At 34.5% G+C, this 18,453-nt stretch overlaps 1 protein-coding gene across 12 annotated transcripts in view; it reads left to right on the forward strand.

Moving 5' to 3' along the window:
- The window catches only part of PPIP5K2 (diphosphoinositol pentakisphosphate kinase 2), a 93,084-nt gene that overhangs the window by 40,662 nt on the left and 33,969 nt on the right, over positions 1-18,453 (forward strand). For all 12 annotated transcript variants that reach the window (XM_078153070.1, XM_078153069.1, XM_078153071.1 and 9 more), the window contains exons 10-20: positions 2,055-2,156; positions 3,246-3,332; positions 3,948-4,027; positions 4,117-4,222; positions 8,325-8,410; positions 10,186-10,311; positions 10,512-10,633; positions 10,923-11,105; positions 11,576-11,717; positions 13,351-13,574; positions 16,995-17,122. In XM_078153070.1, the coding sequence (XP_078009196.1) occupies positions 2,055-2,156; positions 3,246-3,332; positions 3,948-4,027; positions 4,117-4,222; positions 8,325-8,410; positions 10,186-10,311; positions 10,512-10,633; positions 10,923-11,105; positions 11,576-11,717; positions 13,351-13,574; positions 16,995-17,122 (1,386 nt within the window). The remainder of the gene's footprint in view (positions 1-2,054; positions 2,157-3,245; positions 3,333-3,947; positions 4,028-4,116; positions 4,223-8,324; positions 8,411-10,185; positions 10,312-10,511; positions 10,634-10,922; positions 11,106-11,575; positions 11,718-13,350; positions 13,575-16,994; positions 17,123-18,453) is intronic.

The following is an 18,453-nucleotide window of genomic DNA, read 5'->3' on the forward strand; positions in this document are numbered from 1 at the left end:
CCTTGGAAAAAAACCCCAACTATATTGCACTCTTAGTCTTCTAAGCTCTCTTAAATCTAGTTTCTGACCTACTCTTTTAATTGAATGAATGAAAGTTACCAGTGATCTCTTAATTGCCAAATCTGGTGACCCTTTTTCAGTCTTTACGCTTCTTGACTTCTCTGACATTGTTGACCATTTTTTCCTCCTGGGTGCTCTCTTTCTCTATCTCTCTCTGCTTTTTTGTTGGTTATCCTGGCTATTTCTCAGTTTCCTTCACTGACTCTTAAGATCCATGTAATTCTCAATAACTGTGAGTGTCTTCCAAAAATTTGCCCTGGATCTTCCTTTTTCTATATTCTCTTGCTTAATGATTTCATTTAGTGAGCTTCCATAAGTTCAGTTATCATTTCTATGGAGGCGATCTTGATAACCAATCTGAATCTCTCCTCTTCTGAAATGGGAGTGCCCTTTTCCCCTCTGCTTCATAGAATCCCTACCTTCCTTCAAGACCTGAAATGGTAGCTCCTACATGAAGCCTGACCTAATCCTTCCAGTTGCTAGGGTCCTCCCCTCAAAAATTACTCTGGGTATATTTTCTTATCCATCTTATATTTTCTTCCCCACAGTTTGCCCCCTCCCTCCCCCTAGTAGAGTATAGGCTACTTTGGAAGTAGATGTTTCATTTTCTTATTTGTATTCCTAACACTGTGTGGTTGGTTGTTGTTGGTTGTTGTCCTTCATACTCCAAGAGGATCAGAATGACATCACTTTGTGGAGGTCAAGGTATAGTATCTGACTGTGGCTGTTCAGACCAATTGAAGGTTGGGAAGCTCTACCAAACGTCAGGCACAGATAGTCTGTAAAAACATTTGAAGTGGAAATGTCTCTAAATTTGCACATTTCGCATTTCTTGTGAGCTACTGAAATTCTGCTTTACTCATAGAGCACAGTGCCTTCTTTGATATTGGCACACCATGTTGGGCAGTCCTTTGCCAGTGTCTCCTATGTCTCACAATCAAATCCAAAGTGAACAACAACAAAAACACTCAGTATAGTGCCTGAAAGGAAAATAGTAGGCATCTTTTAATGCTTGTCAAATTAATTAGTTAATGGAAAACTCCCTCTCACTGATTCAGAGCAGCAACTTAGAGTCTTAGAAAGTTACCTGGATAATAGAGGTTGTGACTCACTCATAGTTACATAGGCAATGGGATTCAAGTTAGAACTTGAACCCTTTCTTCCTGACTCTTAGGCCAGTCCTCTATCTGCTAATCCATGCGGCTTCTCATTTGTAGGTTAAATATGTTTAATTAACAGATAAAATTAGTTAAGAAGCACATCTTTGATATCAAGCTGTTGAATCTTGTCATAAAAGTTAGGGTATTTACAAAATGTAATGTTTAAGTATTTGCAAGTGGTAAAAAATATGTGGTGCACTTTTTAAACTGCTCAGAGTTAGTTTTTTCTATTTTTAATATTTTCAGATGCCATTTTGACTAAGAATGAAACCAGCAGCATTGTAAAATTTGGAGTAGCTTTTATGAGTTGATGGTGAACTGGTAGTGTTATTTTAACACTTAGAATAAGTAACCACTGATTTATAAACTAAGTCATAATAAAAAATCAGATAATCCTAATTAAATATTTACTGATTTTATGAACACTTATTTTTTAAATCAATAAGCACATGCAACATGAGATGCAAAGATAAAAAAGGCATTCCCTTCCTTCCCTCCACCCCATCCCACAAACTTTACAACGTGTAAGATGTGTGTATAATACAGTAAGTATAAAGTTTCTGGTCGTTTAGATACCGTATTGTTTCTCCAGTCTTACATCTCTAGCTGCCTTTCAGAAATCTCAAACTGGATATCCAGTAGACATCTTAAACTAAGGTAGTTTAAACCATGTATGTAAGGAACAAGATTTTGGGGAGCAAATTTCTCAAATTTTGAAGAGTTTCTGTAAATGGCAATTTGATAAGAATTTTTAGAATACTGACATTTTTATAGTGTTCTAGGTCCAATTTTGAGATATAAATATATTGTTTTATTTTGTCTCTTTTTTTAAAGCAACATTATAATGCGAGAGCTTGCTCCACAATTTCAGATACCCTGGTCAATACCGTTAGAAGCTGAAGATATCCCAATTGTACCAACAACATCTGGAACTATGTAAGTTTTTATTATTTATTGCTTCCCCAGTATTAGTTTGAATTGTCACAATGACAATGAATTTTTAAAGTTAAAAGCAGTAGTTTCCCTCTGAGTTTTTTTAAATGTGGAGATTTAAAATTCTGTGGTTCCATGACAATATGGCGCAAAGGATAGAGTACTTGGATTTGAAGTCAAGAAGATCTAGGTTAAAAATGCGATCTTTGACAAATGTCACACTAGCTGGGTAAGCCTGGACAAGTAGACTTAACTTCTGAACCCCATTCTCATCTTTAAAATGGGGATGATGATGATGATAATCTGTAGCACTTGGTTGATATTCAAATGAGACTGTGTACATAAGACCTTTTTTTGAACCTCTAAGCATTATATAAATATCAACTATTATTGTTAAAATCTAAAATACTGGGAAATACATAGTTGATGAGTTACTATTCCTGTAGTTTTAGAGCAAAGGATAGGTGGTAGGTAGAGGTTTAGAACAAATTAGGTACCCCAACTAAAGGTATATATTTTGCTGTTGTAGTAGAGTATATTGGGCATGAGTGTGTTGACTATATTGGTGTTGGGATGATAGGACATCTCAGACTAGAACAACACAAGTTCCACTACGTAATAGAATAAATTTGACTTTTTAAAATTAGGTATATACCATTTGAAAAACTTTTCTCTTTGACTGTTAAACTTATAAATACTTCTTATTGCTACTCAAGTAAAATTGCAAATTTTCAAATGCAACTTTTCTTCATCCTCATACATTTTAACTTCATTATAATCTCTATTTAACAGATTTCATTGTGATCCGAGGTCGTCTTGTACCTTAATTTTTTTTTAACTTTAAAATCCAAGTGAATTCTCAAGATCACCTTCTTCTTGAAAAATTACTTCATTGGGAGAAGTGCAAAAGTATTCTTGTGTAGCTTAATGTCTCATTTTCCATAGTTAAGTAACATTTTTCAGATGTGTTGGGGATCATCTTCCACTTTAACATTTAATAGCTCTAAATATATGTACATAACTTGTTTAAACCTAAAATTTGTGATGTAAATTTTAGATTTATGAAGCTTGGCACATATTTTTCTCTTTCAGGATGGAACTTAGGTGTGTTATAGCAGTTATACGTCATGGGGATAGGACACCAAAGCAGAAAATGAAAATGGAAGTGAGACACCAAAAGTAAGTGATAAATAATTTGGCACACTTAAGACTCTTTAAGAAAGTAATTGACATTTAGCTCTGATTTAGTTCACTATGTTGACTGATTTTTCCTTTCTTACAAATTTTCTATAGTTTATATTAAGGACTTTCCAATTTGTAAAAGAAAATTCCTTTTAAAACTTTTTTATCTTTGCCAGAATCTGAAAAAAATGGAAAACATTCACAAGTGATTAAGAAATAATCTCTACTTAGTTTCATTTTTTGTTATCAGAGTAGTGTTGAACTTACTCCTCTTTTTCCTTCTTATTATCTTCAGTCTAATGCAAAATAAAATAAGCAGATGTAGAAATTTCTACAACTTGTTCTTCTAGTATTAGGAGATAATAAAATATGAAAACATGAGCATTCAAGTAGAATTGGTTAAGCAGTCTTTTTTTTATGTTTAGAGACTGTTAGGAATTGTTTGTATGTTCTATGTTATAAGACATTTGATTTCCATGATGAGAGAGTACTTTAAAAGTAATTTCCTGAATATTAGTTTGGTGAGCATTTAAGGGGGCATACATTTTATCAAATAAAAACAGATTTTTTTTTGTTGTTCAACTAATAATATTCTTTGTTTTCTCTTAAAAGATTTTTTGATCTTTTTGAAAACTATAATGGATATAAAACTGGGAAATTAAAATTGAAAAAGCCAAAACAATTACAGGCAAGTTTATTTGACCTTTTTTTTTTTGATCTTATAATTTATATAACAACTGTTACATAAATAAATATTTCTATGCCTTAATTTTGTAGGAAGTGTTGGATATTGCTCGACAACTTTTAATAGAACTGGGGCAAAATAATGATTCTGAAATTGAAGAAAGTAAAGCAAAGCTTGAACAATTAAAAACTGTATTGGAGATGTGAGTATCTTTAGAATTAGCCTGTAAGCTTTTTAGTAGCCCCTAGGCATTTCAGAGAATCTTTCTCAGCCTTATCCCTTTGTCTTTTTTTCTCCAGCCATGTGTGTGTGGGAGTGTGTGTGTAATGACAAAATTATTTTCCTGCTGAAAAATGTTGGTGTGTTGAAGTAGAAATACTTCTTCAGTAGCATTCCCAATTTACATAAGAAACTGAGAGGAGAACTCAGAAGTGAGCTTGAGAATATGACTATTAAGTTCATGTAATCATAGATGTAGGGCTAGAGGGGATCTTAAAAAGTCAGCTAGTCCAAACTCATCATTTTACTAATAATGAAACTGAGGCTCAGAGAGAAGTTACTTGATCAAGGTTGCACTGGTAGTAAGTGACAGAGCCTGGATTCACACCTACAGGCCTCTGACTCCAAATTTATCATTCTTTGTATTGCACTATGAATTTGTTGTTTTATCCTCATCAATCCAATATAGTTTTCAGGAAAACTTTACTTAGCTAAAATGTGAGTAAATTAATAAAGCACAAAATTGTTCATTAAATCTTTACTTTGGAATGCTTTTTGATGGCATTATAGATACATATTGAAACCTTCATCTTATTCCCATGATCACTATTATATTTGAAGATATCTGCCCATCAATGATGGCTTTAATTTTTCTTTTTAAAATTTCTTTTTAAATTTTGAATTTAAATACCAAAAAAAAGAACTTGTGTCTACATAACAAAACATAGGAGAATTCTATGTGAAACCATCAATTTCCATTTTATTCTTTTTTAAAGTACATAATAAATTCCACATTTTGCTTTCAGAACTGTCTTGCTTATGTGCTTACTTCTGAACTTCCTGTTTTCTTCTGTGCATCTAAAAAAAAAGTTACAGTGGTCTTTTTTGGCATTTGGCACTATTGCTGTCTTACTCCTCTCCATTTGAAAATAGAGAGAAAGATAAAAAATTCTTACAACAAGCAATGTAATATAAAGCACTTTGTGTCCTTCACTTTTTTGTCAGGAGGTACATAATAACATGCTTCATCATAGATCCTTTGGAGAGCCTTTGGATGGTCCTTGCATTGATCAGAGTTCTTAAGTCTTTCAAAGTTGTTTCTTTACATTGCATTGATTGCTGACCTTATATTGTGTAGTTTTGCTTTATTTCACTCTGCATCAGTTGATACTGCCCTAGATTCTCTGAAATTGTATCTTTCATTAAGTCTTACAGCAAGCACAGTAATATTCTAGTACATTCATCCTATAATTTGTTCAAACATTCCTTGGTTATCAAAGAAACAACCTAAAGCACTTAGATTCTAGTTCTTTGGGGGTTTTTTCCCCTGAGATTTGCTATCCCTGGCTTATTTTCCTGTTGAATTCTTTGTATTTCTGTTGACTCCCAGAATTCCCTTTGAAGATATTAAGGTTCTGAAGGAACATTTGTTTCTTTTTCCCCATTAGAACATTTGCGCTATATCATCATACAGCTCCTTCCAGTTGCGCAAATAAATTTACTTTTCTAGGTTTGCCTGGATCTTATGATTGTATTTCATATTTCCTACTCACATCTAGACTTTTTCTCAAACGCTTTGAAGTCCTCCTTTTCACTTAGCCTCCATTTTCCCTCCTCTAGGATTATGTTTAACTTTGCAGGAAAAGATATCTTTGCCTTTTGTAAAATTGAATTCCAAGATCTCTGTTTTTTAGTAGAAAGATTTTTTCAAGTATATTTTATAAACTTTCAAAAATATTATTGTTTTCAGGAAGTCCTTTGATTCGTAAATTATCTCTCCTTGACTTGTTTTTTGGATTGTTTTCCATGTCATGTGTCTTATATTTTATTTTATTATTTTCTACTATTTTTTGCTTTCTAATGAAATCATTAATTTTTATTTGATTTTTTCTGGTTTTTGAAGACTTGGTTACCTTGGTAAAATTTACCACTTTCTCTTCTAAATTATTCTCTTTCGAAATCTTTCCTCAGAGATTTCATTTCATTTTATTTATTTCATTCTTCTGTATATTCATGTAGTCCTTGTGGGAAATCCATTTTTTTCTTTGAGTCTCTACTTGTAGTTGTTATGCAGTTATTTTCCATTTACTGTGGGGAATTTCTGATATTCAATAACCTTCATATTCTGATTAATGTGTACTTTGCTTTACAAAAATCTTGAGCTTTAGTTCTTTAATCGGAGTTTTGTGCCAAGCATCTTCTTTTTGTGTTTTTGGGTGGGTTGGTAGGCCCCATTTTATCTGGACCTGGGTCCCTTAGATTCTTGAAATGACTTCCATCTTCAGGGTTCATCCCTCTTAGATCTTTGAGCTTCAGAGCACTGATTCTTCAGGGCCCTCTCTGGTATATCAGGACAGCCTCCAAATCTTTGGGCCTGAGGTGCCCCAGTGTGAGTGCTGGTCACTGCCCACTGCCACTTCTTAGGACTTCCAAAGCCACTCTTTTGTCATGCAGGGAAGTTACCCTTCACAAGCTTTGCTGACCAGATCTTACTTTGTTATTGGTCTCAGTTTCCTGGCTGACTTTTTGTGCACTTGTCGGATAGGAGAAGTCACTATACATCTGATTCAATTTCTTGATCCTTAATTGGTCTAATGTGAACTTTTAGGGTTTTGCTTAAGTAAGTATGTGGGACCTTACCATTGTTTTCAGCTACCATGTCAAGAAGTCTAGCTTTATATTTTCTTTATACTCTTTTATCTTATTAAACTTTTTTTGTTTGTTTTTGGTTTTTGCTAAGCAGTGGGGCTAAGTGACTTGCCCAAGGTCACACAGCTAGTAAGTGTCAAATGTTTGAGGCTAGATTTGAACTCAGGTTCTCCTGACTCCAGGGCTGGTCCTCTATCTACTACAGCACCTAGCTGCCCCCAGACAAACTTTTTTAAAGTTACTATCGGAGGTAAAGTACTGTTTAGGGTCCGGGGAATACAAAGAAAGAAATGCATAAATCTTTTTCCAAGAAACCTTTAATCTAATAAATGTATAGAGAATGTAATAAAATTTCAGTTAGAGATTACTACAAGACTGTCTTGTGGCAGTGAGGACCCAGTTGGTGAATATAAATTTGTAGTGACCCTAAGCAGTCTGGTTTCATGACTTTCTTTAGTTCATCTACTTGAGTAGATGTGGGGAGAGGACAATGATAGGGTTAAGGATAGTAGGACAGGAAAAGCAAAAGGTTAAAGAGACAAAGGATTCCTGTTTGAAGGACAGAGCATTATTGAAATGATCTAGCACAGAAGACTGAGTAGAGAGGAAAATGAAGGCAAAACAGAGTTGATAAATTGAGAGAATAAAGAGGAATTGAAGATCATGGACCTCTTTGGTAGTTTGATGAAGCCTTTGGATTCCTACTCAGACTAATGTTTTTAAATATCTAAAATAAAATGTATAGGATTAAACAAAAGAAATCAAATTATACTGAAACACAGTTATTAAAAGATTTTTCAAAAGCAGGTTCACACACACTAGGTTAACCCTGAAAAGTCATTTGATATCACATTTTCAAAATTCTGTAACTTTGGGGAAAATAAAGGCAATGACAATTTTTTAAAAGGTTAGTATAGTGATTATTTATATTTCTGCTATGTTTTTTATTTATTTAAGCCTGGATGTTTTTAGCATGATTTTATTTTTAATTTAATTTTAATTTACAGTTCTAAATTCTCTCCCTTACTGCCCTGTCTCCCTCATCCTTTGAGAAAGCCAAGGAGCAAAAAGCTCATTACACATATGTATGGTCATGCAAAAGAAATTTCTACATTAGCCAGATCTGAAAAGAAGGAAAATACTTAGCATAATTTTAATCTTTGATAAAGCCAACAGGCTGTAAACGCAAGGGAAGAAGATTAATATTTGGGACTGAAATATATAAATATTAATCATTTATTATTGAGCATTATTTTCCTATTTTAATGTTAATTTTATGTATTAGAACAAGAGCTAAAGTCTGCATCCTAGCAGTTGTGTGAGTTCAGTTATTATTGATCATTTTTCATTTTTACAACATTGGGGGATCAAAGTTGTACATACGTATTTTAGACTTTCCACAACTATATTCTAAATCTACTGTTTTTATTTTTCAGGTATGGTCATTTTTCTGGAATAAATCGTAAGGTCCAGCTGACTTATCTCCCTCATGGTTGTCCTAAAACATCTAGTGAGGAAGAAGGTATACATTATTAATATGTAACATTTTTGTGTTGAGGTAGCTTGTTATACTGGCTAAAGGGCTTGACATGGAATCAGGAACACCTAGATTCAAGTCCTGCCTCTGATACATACTAATTCTGTGACCACAGCCAAGTCACTTAATTTATTAGTGCTCTAGACAACTCTCTAAGCACTGTAAATTACGGAGAAGTTCCCTAACTTCATGGGAAGATAGAGTTTCCATACCTAAGAGATCTTGCGTCAATGAAATCACAAGTCTGAATACCCCTAGTTATCCTTTAAAAAGTTGGATAATTGTGTATATATGTGTATCTACGTATGTGTGTATGTATATAGATTGTATATGTAGTTATATTTATATACATACATATAACATACACATAATTTTATGTGTATATAAGTAAAATTTTATATAAATGATCTAAACATATGTACAAGATTAGTCTGCCTCGATCACCTTAGCAATGTCTTGTGATTTACCTCAGCATTAGTAACTACAAGGATGCTAGCTTAAGGATGAATATATGTTATGTAATATCACACACACACACACACACACACACACATACATTCTCTCTCTCTCTCTCTCTCTCTTTCTCACACTCTCACTCTCTGGATTTCCTGTTTGCCACTCATTCATTTTATGAACTAAAGGAAACTTATCCTCTGACATATTTCTGGTACATTGTGAACCAGGACCTCCACTCCTAATTCTCTTTAATTCTGTCATTAACTATAGAAACTGTATTCTTGTCTCCCCCAACAGAGATATTGTATCTCCTATTTTAACAGAGGAAGGAGGAAATGGAACATACAAGATAAAATGTAAACAATTGCAGATTGGCCTGACAGGGGACATGTGCATAAGATATTGCAACAGATATTTCTGCGTACATAAAACTTAGAGATCCAAAAGAATGTTCTCCCTTGGAAGCAATATGCATAGGTAGTCTAACAGTGCTTCGATTGTTCAGATCGTTAGGCACATTCCACCTTTTTCATAGGAGTGTTGTGAGAAAGGCATTTTACAAACCCCGAAGTTCTATGTGAGTGGGAATTATTCTTTTCTTTACTGCTGAAAGATCTTTGGTCTTTGAGCATTTAATTTACAGAGATGACCTGGGATCATTTGCTGCCATATCTGATAAATAAGAGGTTACTAAGCTGTATAATACTCCTTTTGGTCAAAAATGAGATGTACTAACAAAAAAAAACCAAATCTATTTTCTTCTATGTTTTATAAACTGACTTCAAAAGCACATATAGAAATCTTTTGAGCAATGTCAACATTATTGGAATAGCTATATAGTATCTCAAGGTGATTATTACTTTGAAATATAACATTTACTTGGATGTGTATATTCTTTGTATATTTGTAAAAACATCAGTCATATAATTTTATAGAAAAATATCCATTTCAAAGAGGTCATTTCATTATGAGGATTAAATTCTTTTTGTGTAACTAACCCAGAAAGGTAGGGTTGAGGGTATGTGTTTCCTTGCTCCATTAGGTTCTATATAAGAACTTCAGCTACATACTTTTTTCTTAATCTGCCTTGCAAATCTTAGAACTTTACAAATAACTTGTTGCTAGAATGTCACATCGTTGATTATAGAAAGGTCCTGTCCTCTGCATTCCAGGAGGAATTCCATTACAGAACAGTAAGTAGGTAATAGACCTTGAAGTCTGTGTATTCATGAAGCAAAGAGTTTAGCTGAGAAAACAATTTGAATCCAATTTTTAAAAATAAATGTATTTCTTGGTATTTTAAGACAATCGAAGAGAAGAGCCATCTTTACTTTTGGTTCTGAAATGGGGAGGAGAATTAACTCCTGCAGGAAGGGTCCAGGCCGAAGAACTTGGAAGAGCTTTCAGGTGTATGTATCCTGGAGGACAAGGTAATTTTTTCAAAGTATTTTCATCATCTTTTTATTTTAAAAAGTATTTATTATCTTTCCCTTAACTTCATTGATAGTAGTTAAAAATTGTTTAGTTAGCAAAATTTGCTAGATTTATTTTTGACATTTTGTTATGTTTATAAAAATACAAAAATAATTGACTAAAATTTAGCTAAAGTGATCGAAATATCTGTTTTTAGGTGACTATGCAGGATTTCCTGGTTGTGGTTTACTTAGATTACACAGCACCTACCGACATGACCTCAAAATATATGCTTCTGATGAAGGTCGAGTCCAAATGACTGCAGCAGCTTTTGCAAAGGTATGAATTTTTTCAGAAAATTATTCCTTGTTTAATAAAGTTAATATTTTATAAGCCTTTGACCTGAGATAATTCCTATTGATATAAATAGTAAAAAAAAAAATTAGTGTTTATGTAAATATTTTAGGATTTTCAAAATTCAAACTAATAACTGAATCCTATCCTCTATAAATTATTTAGCTTTCATCTCACAAAAATCATTAAGAAGATGAATATAAGTATCATTGTTCTTTCCATTTCTTTGTGTATTAATTCCTTTTATCTCTGTTGATTGATTTACTGTGTTTAGGGACTTTTGGCTCTAGAAGGTGAGCTTACCCCCATTCTTGTCCAAATGGTAAAAAGTGCAAATATGAATGGACTTTTGGATAGTGATAGGGATTCCCTAAGCAGTTGCCAACATCGTGTGAAAGCAAGACTTCATGAAATACTTCAGAAAGATAGAGATTTTACTCCTGAAGACCATGAAAAGGTAAGTACATTGTGATGTGCTTCCCTCTCCCCCTCCCCCGTTATTCCAGTGCATCCCATTGGTCAAGATTATTATCAACTGGGAAGATTCAGGAATGGCTGTGTGGAGAAGGTGACCTGTGACTTGGATTTTAAAAGATAAAATGGTAGAAATTAAGTAAGTGTGGGTGAAATGGAATAAATTGTCTTTAAGGCCTTAGAAACAATGTCAGAAAAAGCCTGCTGGGCTGAGGAAATGCAGAGTCATTGACTGATTCCTCAGTAACTTTCCTATAGACCTCCTATCCATGTTGTTGTTTTAACTGATCTCCTATGTGGATGTGGAAGTTCGGTGTACTTTGGATACCCTTAACCTTCTTGGTTATGTTATTTTTGTCACGTACAGGCATGTTGATAATTTTTTGCATATGCTGTTTTTAGCAAATGTTTAATTAGGCATAACTAAAGTATAAAACAACTATATTTCTGCAGCTTACTCCATCTGGCAGCCTTTCTGTTATCAAATCAATGCAATTAATTAAAAATCCTGTGAAGACCTGTGACAAAGTTTACTCCTTGATTCAAAGTTTGACTTCTCAAATCAGACAAAGAATGGAAGATCCCAAGTCATCAGGTAAAAGATGTGTTTCAAAATACCTGCATTTGTCTTTGGACTTAAGACATGTATCTGTTGTAGAACTTTCATAAGCCTATTTTAATTTGATGCGACAAATATCTTTATCTTTAGTAATATACAAATCTATAACCCTTTTAAAAACTAATTTCACTGTAGCATAAAGTTTCTATAACAAGAAATACAACCAAACTGGATTTGCTTTTTTTTTCTTCTTTTTTTTAAGGACACCTGACTAGAAACCAGAAGATTTGGCTTCCAGTCCCATCTCAGCTCTGTCATTTATCTGACCTTGGGCAGATAGCTACATTTGATTTCAGTTTTGTCATAAATAATATTAGGAGAGAACCGCATAGTCCAGTGATAAGAGCACTATGCTCAAAAGATCTGTATTCGAATTGTGACTCAGCTGTGCGATCTCTCTGGGCCTTTGGTTTTACATGTTAAAAAAATGAGAGGTTAGACTACATGTTCTCCAGTATCATTTCCATAATCCTCTGGTGGATGATGATGATGATGATGATGATGATGATGATGATGATAGCAGCTAGCGTTTGTATAGTGGGGTGTACAGGTGGTCAGGGTAGACCAAGGCTGCTTTCTACCTTTGATGTTCATCTGCCACCCAGCTCTCAGCTATGGCTCCACGAAGCTGTAGTATGCACAGCAGCCACACCCCACTAAACTATGTTGGCAGATGGGCAAAACCAGGTTGAGACTGACCAAAGAGCCTCAAACTCATCGATGAGTTAGGGGGTATCTACCCCAAGTATGTGAAGACTTGCCTGGAGGAATAGGTGGATGTAAACAATTTGTTTCAGTAGGCCATGAAGGTGGCAGAAGCAGACTCTGTGGAGCCTTTAGAGCTTGGTTAGATATCAGAAATGCCAAGGTCATTCATCCACTGCATCCTGAACCATTGCCAGTCATTTTGACTTTTGTCTTAGCACTGGACTTCGATGACTGTGGAAGAGAGTGAGACTGACAACTTCCCACAATTCTGCCTCACTGAAATCCATATTTTGCATGAGTCAAAAGACAGCACCCCTACCATTTTTAAAATATAGCTCTTTAACTTGAGGTTTGCAAAGCACTTTACAAATACTATGTCATTTCATTCTCATAACAACTCGGGGAGGTGAGTGCTGTTATTATCACCATTTTATAGACGAAGAAACTGCGGCAGGCAAAGATTAAATAATTGGCCCAGGGTTACATAGCTTATAAGTGATTAGGGCCAAATTTTACCTCAAATCTGCCTGATACTTTATTAACACTGTTTTAACACTTTATCTACTGTGCTACCTAGTTTATAGTTATCTAGATGATCTCTGAAGTCCCTTTTAGCCATATCTATTCATCTACCTGGCTTAAGTGATTCTAAAGAAAATAATACTTAATGAGCAAATTAAAAGTTTAATGAGTTTTAATTTTACTGAAGATAATAATATATGTAAACAGTTCTTCACAAACAGTTCATAATGAAAAATTTGAACTTGCATGTATAAGAAATATATTTCATTTTAAAAATTGTTAATGGTAAAAATTGCCTAATTAAAATGTACATTAATTAGACTGTTTTTAAACTTCAGAATATTGAAATGTTGTTTGACAATTTATTTCCTTGTTTTAGACATCCAGCTTTATCACAGTGAAACGTTGGAACTAATGCTGCGTCGATGGTCCAAGTTGGAAAAGGATTTTAAAACAAAGAATGGAAAATACGATATCAGTAAAATCCCTGACATATATGATTGTATAAAATATGATGTTCAGCATAATGGCTCCTTGAAATTAGAAAATACAATGGATTTGTACAGGTTTTCAAAGGCATTAGCAGATATTGTTATCCCTCAGGTAAGTACTAAAATGTAAGAATCACTTATATTGCAATGATTGATAAATAGGTGGCATTATTAGGTAGATTTTCAGTTTAATGAAATATTTTTCTGTGTCCAGTGTCAGAATTATTAAAGTGATGAAGCAAAATAAATAATGCTAAACAAATATTATAAAATTGTAACTATAACTTAAAATAAATAACTAAGTTTTTAAATTCAATTCCAATTCTAAATATTTTTGTTTTATGTTAGCTAAGTCATGTAAATAAGTTAAAAATAGTTTATTTTAGAAGGTAATAATATTTTAATAAGCACAGTGACTAATGAGCAAGCACTAATTGCAGTGTTCAAATAGTCAAGTTTCTGCTATGTGCCCAGTGCTTAAGCAATGGAAAGGGAATTATCACATTCTCTAATCAACCACTTGATTAGTTTGCCAGCTCCTCAACTTTGTGCTCCAAGTACTCTAGTTTTAGAATTTGTTTCTAGCATTTAATACATATTGGAAATAACCTGCAAATATTTAGGTATTTATTTTGTTGAACAATGGACTCTTAAAAATAATTTTTGTTATTTTATAAGAACTAATTAACAGTAATATTTCTGTATTCAAAAGACAGAAAAAGAGGATTTTACATGAAACCAGTTAATTTCCATTGCAAACATTTTACCTTTTATAAGACACATGACAGCTTTAAAAATACCCTGCTTGTCCGTGTCTCCATCTCAGGCTTTTTCTATTCTCTATTGTATGTTTTGGGGTTTTTTTGGTTTTTTTAAAGTAATATTCCAGTGATCTTTTCTTTCTCTTCACTGTGACTCATTATTTTCCTACCATTTCCCCCATCGAAAATGTTTTTTAAAACCTCTTTCGTGACAAATAGGCGTAATCAGGACAAACAAATCCACTCATTGGCCATATCCAGAAATCTATATTTCATTCTCCATCTTGTTGTGGTCTAGGGGTGCCGGGAACCCCGAAATGCAAAGGGCATGGGTCTGCCTCAAAAGAATCCGACCACTCAAGCCTTCTTTCACTCCAAGAGACAAGGGTTACTGCGTGGCCAATACAAGGGGGCCAGATTTTAGGAATCTGAGCAATTTAATGAGGGCAGATGGACACTTTTACACAGAAAGACTGTGGGAAGATCTGGATGGGATCCAGGGGTGGCAAGTAGCCTGGGGTGGGGCAGGTGCAGATAATGAGGGCCACAGTGGAAGGCCAGTTAAAAGGATTGTTGACCAGGAAGGGCCAGGTGCCTCAGGTAAACACCAGATATCTGGGTTTAGGGGCTGGGTTGTGTGGGAAAGTCCAGGGCCTGTTAGGAGTCTTTTAGTCCAGGGGTCCATCATTAGTGCTCTATTAATCTCATCTCCATCACTGTCATATCAGAAGGGTGGATAGCATGCTTTATTAAATTTCCTTTAGAGTTTGATTGGTTATTTCCCTTGATCAGAGCTCTTAAGTCTTTAAAGGGTTTTTCTTTAAAGTGTTGTAGTTATTGTTTAAATTGTTCTTCTGGGTTTACCTGTTTCAGTTTACATTGATTTCTCTGTTTTCCCATGTTTCTCTGAATCCATCCGTCTTGCCATTTCTACAACACAGTAACATAAGATTCTTATTAAACCAGAATTTAAATAACTAAATGTATGTGTGTGTCCTCAAAATCCACCTAAATGAAACCTGCATTTAATAGTTTAATAATTCAAATCCTGACTCTGACACTCAGCAGCTGTGTGATCATGGATTTAACATTAGCAGTATACTTCTATGTCTATACCAGATTGATCACATTGGTCCACTCCTTAATAATATTCTCACTAGATTTTTTTTAAATTTATTTTAGAATTAATTTTTAGCATTCCAAACCATTCATCTAGCTAGACTGTGGTGTCTTGGGACAGATGGAGCACTTTTATTATGTCTGTGCTCTCTTAGCAGGTTCCAATCCTTTTGTTCCTAAATTCTAAGTTAACTTTACAAATTGTGCTCTTCCTTGCACATTTTTTCAGGAATCCTAACCCTAACATTTTAGAGAATTAAAAAGGAGGACAAACTTTCCACCTTTGTTTGCAGAATAGCTTTTGAATGCAGACTCCTGCAAAGTTGTAATGCAAATAGAAGCTGCTCTTGGCTATTTACTAGATAATACTTGCTGCATTTCAAGCCTTAGCACATTTTCCCACTGACCTCAGATGCTACCCCAGATTGGCCTGTTTGTTGTTTCTTGAATATGGTATTGTATTTCCTGTCTGCTTTTGCTCAAGCTGTGTCTGATTTATACTCCCTCTTTACTACAGATTGCCTCTTAGAATCCCTAGCTTTCTTCAAGGCTTAACTCACAGGCTGTCTTTCCTATCAGTACTGTACTGATCTTTTTGAATGTTTTGTTATACCGAGAAATGAGCGAGTGGACTTTATTAGCGCGTGGCTGCCAGGGATATTCACATCCAAATCAAGCAGCCCCCATCGGGGTTGAGCTAGGGTTTATATAGGGAGTATACAGGACAGGGAGGGGGATGGATCTTTGAAGTCTGGCAAGAGGAAGAGGATTTTTTGGGGGGGGCTGGTCAAGGACACCCTTCTCCCTCTGTGTAGATATGATAATGCTCTGCAAACTTTCTCACAATGGAGGCTTCCAGAGATATGATCTGAGGGCTGTGGCCTGAGCAGCCAGATAAGGGTCTTGCTAAGGAATTTGGAGGCTTCCATGGCCTAAAGGGTTCTACTACCCAAATGGTAAAATAATGTTCTGCATTACAGTTTTTTTACCTGCAAGCGCTCTGTCCACCTTTGAGCTTCTTAGGTTCAATTTAAATCATTTTTTTATTGGAATGCTTAGATTGGAGACATTTTTCAAAATGTGAATAAACAAATGGCAGAATTAATCCTGTTTATGTTTAAAGGGTCCTTGAAAAGAAATTTCCACTAGTTTTGAGTTACTCATTCACAGTCCTGGAGGCATCAAGATATTATGTAAATATTTATCTTACCCTACTTAGTTTAAAGAAACAATATTTAGGTTTGTATTTAAATTTAGGAAGCAGGTACTTATGGAAGAAGCAATATGAAATGAAACTATACATTTAAGTAAAGATGCATAGATGATCCACCATTGATTCACCATTTTATTTCTCTTAGTTCTCATAGTCATAGATCAATATAAAATGTATGGATAAATTACATGTTACTTTTAATATTCTTTGAAGTCAACTAATATCCATGCATGAATATTATTTATAGTTTATCCAATAGAAATTATGCTAAATAATTTAGAAAATATTTGTAGGTACATAAGTTCAAACTCAGAATAGTCTCATGCTCATACATGAACAATAAATCTTTCTGGTAATATATTTTTCTGTCATCAGTGTCTTTCTTAGTGATGTTTGAAATGTCATTTTTCTAATACTGTTATATTTTCTTTCTCTTTAGGAATATGGCATATCTAAAGCTGAAAAACTGGAGATTGCTAAAGGCTTCTGCACCCCTCTAGTTAAGAAAATTCGATCAGACCTTCAGAGAACACAAGATGATGACACTGTGAATAAACTCCATCCTCTGTAAGAGACATTTTAAAAATGGGGGGGGAAGTTATGTGCAGAAATTCTAATTTAGCTACTAGCATGAATGTAAAGATGTAGAAAGTATTCTGATCTAAAGTTTCAGGAATTAATACAGTATATAAAATAAACTATTTTTTAGTATGTTTGGAGAATTAAGGAGTACTAAATTGTCAAGCGTTACAAGTAGTAATCAAATTTTTTTTGGCTCAGTACTGAGGGAGAACTTTGGTGAGTGATAGAACAGTCATATTTTACCAAGTTAATTCAAGTCACTAAGCATTTAATGTCAAGCATTAAGTAACTACTATGTCTTAGGCACTGTGACAAGCTAGTAGAGATACAAAGAAAGACAAAAACATCCCCTACTATCAAGGAGCTTGCAGTCTAACAGTTGAGACAACATACAAACAGCTATATACAAACAAGATATATACAGAATAAGAGATATGAGGGCCACCCCAAACTCACCCTTTTGTGGAAGTGGGAGGGGCATAGGTATTACAAATTATGCATTTTTGGAGTTTTTCTATGTATTGATTGTTTGTGCTGATATCTCTCTCTCTGTCTCCCTCCCTCCCACTCTCCCTCTCTTTCTCTCTCCCTTCCTCCCTCCCTCCTTCCCTTCCTCTTTTTTTTCTTTAAGAAATAATCTTTGTTATGTAAGATGGCTCTGTGGGGGGGATCCTCAGGAAAACTATGATGATAGAATAAACAGAAGATATCAATAAAAACTTATTTAAAAATATGGAAATGAAATATGCAGAATAAATTTACAAAAAAATAAAATATACAGGAAAAAAATATATACAAAATAAAGTGGGGATAATCAACAGAGAGAAGGCACTAGCATTAAAGGATATTGGGGAAAGCTTCTTGCAGAAGGTGGAATTTTAGCTGTCACTTAAAGGAAGCCAGAGAAGCCAGGAGAGGCTGAGGGGAAAAGGGAAAGAATTCCAGGTATGGGGGTAATAGTCAATGGAAATATGGAGTCAGTAGAGTTCATTGAATAGGGTGGGGTAACATGATCATATCTGTACTCTAGGAAAATCAGTTTGACCAGTGAGTGGAGGATGGACTAGAGTGGGAAGAGACTGGAAGCAGAAACACTAACCAGAAGGCCGTTGCAGTAGACTAGACATGAGACAATGAGAACTTGCACCAGGTTGGTGGCAGAATCAGAGGAGAAAAGAGATTACCTAAAGGAAAGATTTTGTGAAGATATAATCGCTAGGACTTGACAAGAAATTGGCTATAGGGTGTAAGAGTGAACAAGAAATGAAGATAACACTTAGGTTGCAAGTTTTCTGGGTGACTGGGAGGATGACAGT

The sequence above is a fragment of the Phascolarctos cinereus genome, unplaced genomic scaffold, assembly GCF_003287225.1.
Source record: "Phascolarctos cinereus isolate Bilbo 61053 unplaced genomic scaffold, phaCin_HiC Scaffold_4;HRSCAF=312, whole genome shotgun sequence".
Classification (NCBI taxonomy): domain Eukaryota; kingdom Metazoa; phylum Chordata; class Mammalia; order Diprotodontia; family Phascolarctidae; genus Phascolarctos; species Phascolarctos cinereus.